The sequence below is a fragment of the Phaethon lepturus genome, unplaced genomic scaffold, assembly GCF_000687285.1.
Source record: "Phaethon lepturus isolate BGI_N335 unplaced genomic scaffold, ASM68728v1 Scaffold23414, whole genome shotgun sequence".
Lineage (NCBI taxonomy): Eukaryota > Metazoa > Chordata > Aves > Phaethontiformes > Phaethontidae > Phaethon > Phaethon lepturus.
Genome location: NW_010537307.1, coordinates 6336 through 13908, shown reverse-complemented (window position 1 = coordinate 13908; position 7573 = coordinate 6336). Strand labels below are relative to the sequence as shown.

The window sequence follows — 7573 nt, the reverse complement described above, 5'->3', positions numbered from 1 at the left end:
GGGAGACCAGGGCTCCTTCCCGGGCAAGGGCAGGCTGGGAGCCGCTGAAGGGCAACTGTGAACCCACTGCCAGAGCGCAGGGCGGCAGCTCGGCCCTCTCACCCAGGAGAGGAGACCCTGGCACTATGGGAGAGGGGGCAGCGCCGGTTGCCATGTTAATACCACTTCACCCGCTGCCAGGCACAGCCCAGCTCAGTGCTGCCAGGGGCCAGGGAAGAGGAGCAAGTTGGGAGGCACACATCAGGCTCTGGAGGGACAAGGCTCCTCGCTTCGCTTCACTCCATGCTGCTGTCGAAAGTGAGGTGGCACATGAGGCCAGGGAAGGAGGAGCAGCAACTTCACGCGGCCAGACAAGCGCACCACGGAGAAACAAGCAGGGATGCTCCGGAAGGACACCCTCCACCTGCCGCCCACTCGCTGCATGTCTGTGGGGAGGCACAGAAGTACCCAGCACTCATGGCATGGGATGGAGAGCTGCCAGGGCACAAAATGGCCTTCCCTCCATTGCCGGCCTTTGCGGGGACCCCACAGACATGTGGCTCTTCCCAGCCTGGCTGCCAGGCGCAGGACAGGGAGCATCACCGTGGAAGAGGAGCCCTGCCCCAGCACAGAGGCCTCCCACTGCCACCTGGCCCTGGCCTCTCCTCCCTCCTCCACGGAGGAGGTGCAGATGGCCAACATCGCACAGCCAGTCCCAGCACAGCTGGCAAAGCCCTGGGAGGGTTCCAGGTTCTGAAAGCCAGTTGAGGATGACTGAGAAATGCAGGGGAAGGCAGGGGGGACACGGGGACATGACGACACGACACCGAATCAGGGTTGAGGTTCTGCAGAGCAGCAGTTGAGCGAGCGGTGTGCCACAGCCTGGCAGGCAAGGGGAGGGCACAGGCAGGGAGCAAACGCAGACCCTGCACTAGCTAGAGAACCAGTGGCACAGGCAGACCCTCCCCTGCAGCTCAGGACACCCCTTGCACAACCGCTCTGCGGCTGGCGTGGGGCGGAGACAAGCGGCAGGAAGATGGGCTGCCCGTTCCTTCCCTCAAGCCCCCATTTACGTGTTAGCCCCGGGGAAGAATGGGAACTAGGGCCCCTGCCACGACTGCTCTCGCGCCAGCTACGTCACATGAAAAGAAGGAGCATGGGAAGGAAGCTACTTTAAAAACCGTTGCCAGCAGAACACCTTCCCAGTTGTTTTGGCCCTTTTGGCACCAAAATGTCTCCTGACAACCCCTGCCACGTTAACCAATAAAACAATGCCACAGATTAGAGGAAGGAGGGAGGAGGGGAGAGAGGACGCTACTGCCATAAATTGCTTTCCCCTTCTCATCAGGATTCCCCAGCAGTAGGGAGCAGGCTGACCCTAACGTTGCTTCTGAGCTGCTTGACCACAAGTTGTCTCGCCAGAGAGTCAGGGCCAGACGGAGGGACAGCCCCAGCCACCGAGCCGGTATTTAGCATCCAGGACAACCTGCAGAGCAAGAGGTCCTGCCTCGGCCCGCAGGGAGACCAGCCTCAGTGGTGGCAAGTGCCCCTCAGTGACCAAGGCAGGCTGCTCATGCTCGTTATCCTTTGACACCATGCAAGGCCAGCGCCAGCCCACACTGCCTGCTCATCGAGGTGAATAACGACTAAAGCAAAATGGCCATGATGAATCGTTTGCCTGCCATCCAGCCCATCTCCTCCTCTCCTCAATCACTTCCAGCTTTGATTAGACAAAACAAGAAAGTTCTCCCTTTCAAGCAGAGGCTAGTGCTCTGCTTGCCCAGCGTCCTGGGATGGGACTGGGAGCTCCCCAGATGTTAGCTGCTTCTCCTCTGGCATCTCAGTGTTGCTCAGGGATGGCGCAGGGACCTGTAGAGAGAAGGCAGCAGTGACTTGCGTGAATACACCCCAGTACAGAGCATCTTAGCACACAGACACGTGGCCCTGCGGCCCTGCTCTCGCCTCCAGCTTCACCAGGCAGAGGTCTCAGCTGTGCCTGGGAAAAGGAGAAACCAGGGGCCACAAAACAGGCAAACCAGCAGCTTCATGAAGACCTGGAGCACTGGACTGCTCCAGCAGAAGTGGTCTGGACTGTTTCCACCAGAGAAACAGGCAGCTCACACGCTGGCAGGAGTAGACCTAGCCATTTCCCACCATGTTCACAGAATAATTTAAGCGGGAAGGGCACTCTGGAGGTCTCCTGTCCAACCACATCCTCAAACCAGGGCTAATTTCAAAGACAGAGCAGAATGCTCGGGGCCATATGCACTGGGGCAATGGCATTCTCCAAGGACAGACATCCCACACCTGCCAGGGCCCTTCCCAAGGACAGCCCTTCAGCTTGCACTCGGTGCCAAAACAAGACGCCTGCAACCTCCCACCCCTCCTCAGCTCCTCCTGGCCTCCAGAGGTGCCAGGTCCTGGGTGCTCTCATGGCAGGACTGACATCTCCAAAACCACAGCCAGCTATGATTTCCTTTGAGGTTCACCTAGGAGTCCGAGGAGCCCAGCACCCTGCCAGCCAGCCCTAGAGAGACGCTGGTTTCCAGGGCCAGAGCACAACAGGCTTTTTATCAGCAGCCTCTTGGCAAAGCCCCAAGTGTTGCTTTGTTCCTGCTAAGCCACACTATCAGCCTTCTTTCTGCCGGCCCAAAACACCAGCAACTCCAAGCTGGAGCAGCCCACTCACCCCCCCACACACAGAGGGAATCACTCACGGCACTCGGGTGAGGAAGGCTGCCATCCTTCTGCTGAGCGCTGCTGTCCTCTGCCGGCCCGCCAGGGCCCTGAGCAGCAGTGGGCTCTTGAGCGCTGGGCCCCCGTGGGCATGATTCCTCCTGAGCTGTGCTCTCCTCTTGCTGCAAGATGCCCCGTCTGTCCAAGACACTGCAAGAACAGAATCACACCGTCAAAGACCCATGCTTCTCCTGAAACCGACTGCTTTTCCTGGCAGGAAAAGCGCTCATGGAAGACAAACGTGAGGGGAAGAGGTTCCTCTCCAAAACAGGCTGCGCACAGCCCAAACCTGGTTTACAGGTTCCTCCTGTGGAAACCAAGCCCCTTGGAGAGCAGCCCAGTTCAGAGGGTGGGAGCCCACCGATACAAGTGCCCTGGAAAGAGCCTCCGCTCCACAGGCCCCAGGGACAGGGAGCCACTCCTCCACTGGCTGCCCAAGCACGTGGTGGCAGGGAGCACATTGCAAGCTTGAATCGCGGAAGATATGCAAGGAAGGCAACACAAGACCTTCCTCCCCAAAGCATCCAGCCGTGTCCCAAGGGACCTCCAGAAGCCCTCAACACACACAGCGCCAGCAGATCAGCCAAGCAAGGAGAGGTCCTCATGGTCATGCTCTGGGGGCAAAAACGGCAGGGCTGCCCCTTGAGAGCTTACCTGGGGGGCAGAGGCCCACAGAGCACCTCACAGCAGTTCTTCACTATGTTGCCATGGCTGTAGGGATTCTGCACACGGTTCTTCCCAGTCCAGGACCCCTTAATCTGCAAATCAGGGCACAAGCTCAGGTCTGCCCCACGGACACCTGCCCCCAGCCCACAGAGTCCCGCCTCAGCCTGTGGGGCATGTCAGCAAGGTGGAGGCAGCCATGACACACAGAGGAAGCAATGAGAAACGGAGATGGCTCAGAGGCACAGAAAGACTCTACTTACATCTTCGTTGGTTGTCTGATTCAGTGCCACCAGGAAGGTGTGGAACCCAGTTAACCCCACCACTGACCAGAGAGTGAAGAAACAGATGAGCACCTCCAGTACAGTGAGAACAGTTAAGGACCGGGAACAGCCTGGGAACAACCCCAGCCCAGCTGTGTCACTACCCCCGGGCACACTAACTCTAACTTCTCTTCTCCTAGACGTGGTTTTCTCTTTTACCCTCCTCCCAAAAGCCACAAAATTGCTCCTCTCCCTGTAACCATGGGGGAAAAATGCCCTGAAAGACTCCTCAGAGAAGCCTGGGTACGAAGACTCTAGCCCGTCCATAACACAGCTCACACTAGCCCCCAGCTTTGGAGAAGCCAACCGCCCCACACTGTGGAAGGATATGTCCCTGGGGTTTCCTTCAACGTGTTCAGAAACCCAATCTTCAGAGATTCTGGAAATACAAAGGGAGAGATATTTTTTCTCTGGAACATGACACCAAGTCCAGTTCCTTTTCCCATTCCACCGCTTCTGGGTTTGCAACACCATCTCTATCCCCCCGTCACCCTTAGCTAGCCCAGCCACCCACTTCTCTGCAGCCAGACTCACTCAGTGCTACGTAGACTATGTTGAAGGTGAAGATGTAGATGGTGAGGAGTGAGAGCGAGAGGATGAAGAGGTAGAAATAGCGGTAGTTCCTCTTCCCCACGCAGTTGCCCACCCAAGGACAGTGATGGTCGAAGCGCTCTGTGAAAGCGAAGATGGAGATCAGTGCTGCTCTAGCACGGTCCTGCCTACCTCCAGATGCTTACTCCTGCACCCCAAACGCAAAAATTTCCAAGGCTGACAAGGATTGCCTGGGCCATCAAGTCCAACCCTCTGCTAACTCAGAGCCCCATATCATGGATCCCTTCCAGAAGGGGAGGTCAGGTAACAAAGTGCAGAACTGTTTTACTAATGAGTCATTTTGCATATTAAGATAGAGTTTAAGAGCTTGGCCCCGTGCAGGTCTTCTCTCCCAGAGACCTGAGCTTTTACTAAAGCAGCACACAGGTTAGGTGAAGGTCTGGGGGTTCAGATGTTCTCATCTAACCCGTGTGCCACTTTATTCCTACTAGAATAATTAGAAGACAGTTCAAGGGACTGCATAAACACTCAAAGGGCCGGGAACCTACAGGGATCCAAAAGAATGGAATATCCTCCTTGAGAAGGGATGCTGAACATGAGCCAGTTATGATACGTAAAAGGGCTAGGAGACCGTCTGCTATGCAGCAAGGCGAACAAAAAACAGGGACACTTAACGTAATGGCAGAATCTCCATGCTGATGCAAGGAGCTGCCTTCATGCAAGACACAGGTCTACGCTGGAACCCTATAGCCCAGCAAGGCCAGCAGTTCAGCAAAACTCAAAAATGGACTGCATATTTACATGGACAAATTAGAGTTATGTTAGACTAGTTATTGCCAAAGAAGTACTGGCAAAGATGAACCACCTGGCTTCAGGTTCTGAGCAAATCTCAAGCTTCTTGAGCTTAAGATGAGGCAATGTCCCCGTCTGGTCACACAACACCATTCTGGACTCGCTCAGCAGGTGCAGTGTGGGACCTGATACGGAGCAAGACCAGGTGCAGATCTTCACCTGTTCTCTTCCAAAGGCTCTCACCCAACACGCAGATGCAGGAGCAGGCACGACCTCTTCTACTCACCCACACAGTTGTCACAGATGCTGCAGTGAGAGGCACGGGGCGGACGGAAGATCTTACACGTGTAGCAGTACTTCAGCTTCACTATCTGGTTGTTGATCTGGAAGTTTTTAATCCGCGGGGGTGGGCGCTGACCCTGTGGCACAGTCCCGTTGGTGGCCTCTGAGAGGGAGAACCAAGCAGACATCAGACCTGCTGCTACAACACGACAGGCCTGGAATGACAACTCGCCTCCTTGCTTTTCCTACCAGCAGGATCAGAGCCTGCTGGGTCTAGAGCCAGCGGCTGCAGCTCTGCTCGCATAGTCCAGAGCCAGCCTGGCAGCTTGGAGGCAGGAAAAGGGATGCCAGAGCTTTCATGGGCGTATTGGGAGGGGCCAGGGGGATGTCACTCTACAGACCCACATCCACCAAACCTTCTCTCTACCTGAAGGATCAAGGGGCTCACATCGGGCTTCCTGCACCCCTTCCCAAAAGCAAACAGAGTTTGTATGTACACAGCTACAAGAGAGAAAACAGCACATGAAAAGGTTCCCAGAAAGGGAAGCAAGTACATCACACCATCTTTCTGAGACTCAGCCAAGCAGGTGGCAAGATGCTCCATTTGGGGCAATCCTCCCTTTTGGAGGGCCAGCCAGGAAGAAAGGCTCTGCAGAGAATGTAGCCTATAGATGTGCCAGAAATACAGAGGCTTTTCCAGCCATCGCCAGCTCAGCTGGCTCCACACTCACCGATCTCCATCTCGATGAAGGCTGCCTCGTCAGGCAGGGCTCTTGGGATCACCCCAGGATCACTGAAGCTCGTCCGCAGGAGTGTAGCCATGGCGAACAGGAAGAGAACTGCTGCAAACACGGGGATGGCTGGGGACAGCTGGACTGCCAGGTACCGACACCTGCAGAGATGTCAGGAGGCGATGAATCAGGCCACCGCAAGGCCCACCTGAGCCAGGGCCTGAAAGCCTGGCAAGGCATCACAGTCCAGACTTTTCTGAACACTGGTTACATCTGGAGAAGAGAAGCTGTTCATCACTTCCTTCTGATCCCACCACCATGGGGAAACACCCTTGGGGGTAGCTCTAACGACCAGCCACGATCAAAGTACCACCATGTTTTTAACCAGCCAGGCACAGAATACTGTCCAGCATTTTGTTTTGTTCCCAGCTCCCATCTTCCTCAGAGTCACAGGTGACACCAGAAGCGCAAACAGCCAGCTAGAAGGATCTTGCCTAGAGGACACCCGCTGCAGCCAGCTGCCAAGGGATGGACCATACCCCTGGGAAAAGCACCCAAGGCCTGGTCTGAGAGCCCATGACTGGAGAGAGCCAGAGGTACGGAAGCACATCAGAACAGTGGGAATCTCTGTCTGTCCCCTAAACAGGCAGCAGTTTCCAGTACCACAGAAATTACTTTTCAGGGATGAACTGTGTCCTGTGCTCCTCAGGAACAGATTCATGTGGAAGTGCAATATTCAATGTGAATGCACCGTGCAACAAGACATCTGGCTTCCTTTGGCTTTTCCGAGGCAAGGGAATAAAAAGCTCCAAATAAAGTAGAAAGGTTCCTGCCCCAAGACAGCCCCAGCTCAAGAGAGGAAACACAGCGTAAGGTTTGTTTGCTTTATAAATGCAGAAAGGCCCACTGAGGAATTTATGTTCCTAATCCTGCTGATTGAGGCAGCACGAAGGGAGCAAGGAGATTAATCTCGCTGTGGCCTGTGTCACTTCTGGACCCCGACAAATATGTCTCCATGGGCACTGCGGCACAGGCCATGCAGAAGGTCTCTACAGAAGTCATGGTTTAGAGACGTACTGGGCCGAAATAAAACATATTTTTACCCCGATTCCTTCAGAAACGTCATTTATGTTGGGGTGAAGTTCCTAGGAATGGAACTTTCCTATGGTTTAAGGGAAGCCCCACCCAAATCCCAACACTTGTGCAAAACTTCACCTCTCCTTGCACGCCCTTCTTGCCCTGGTTCTCCCCAGCAAAGCTGGTACCCAGGCTTTCTAGTAAACCGTGGATCCACAGGGGTGGATCCAACCCAGACTCCTGCTCTCCAAGATAGCGTAAGGCTACTGTGGTGAAAGGCATGGGATTATCCTCCCCAGCGGATCGGTCATCCTAAGCAAGGCAATTTCAATGACATCCATAGCATTAACTATTGAATTCTGGATAGCCTTCCCACCCATAGCTTCTCCAAACACAATAAAATGTCTAGCTCCAGCTGGTTCCTTTGCAGCACCGAAT

The 7573-nt window shown here is 55.0% G+C and overlaps 1 protein-coding gene across 1 annotated transcript; it reads right to left on the bottom strand.

The window, feature by feature from the left end:
• Positions 1–1162: 1162 nt before the first annotated feature.
• On the bottom strand, positions 1163–6219 carry ZDHHC9 (zinc finger, DHHC-type containing 9; the record flags this gene model as incomplete). Its single annotated transcript, XM_010286459.1, has 8 exons — positions 1163–1848; positions 2697–2865; positions 3370–3473; positions 3642–3744; positions 4032–4080; positions 4236–4373; positions 5332–5490; positions 6059–6219. Coding segments are annotated over 8 exons (988 nt in total), but the record flags the coding sequence as incomplete, so codon positions are not given.
• Between the last annotated feature and the right edge of the window lie 1354 nt (positions 6220–7573).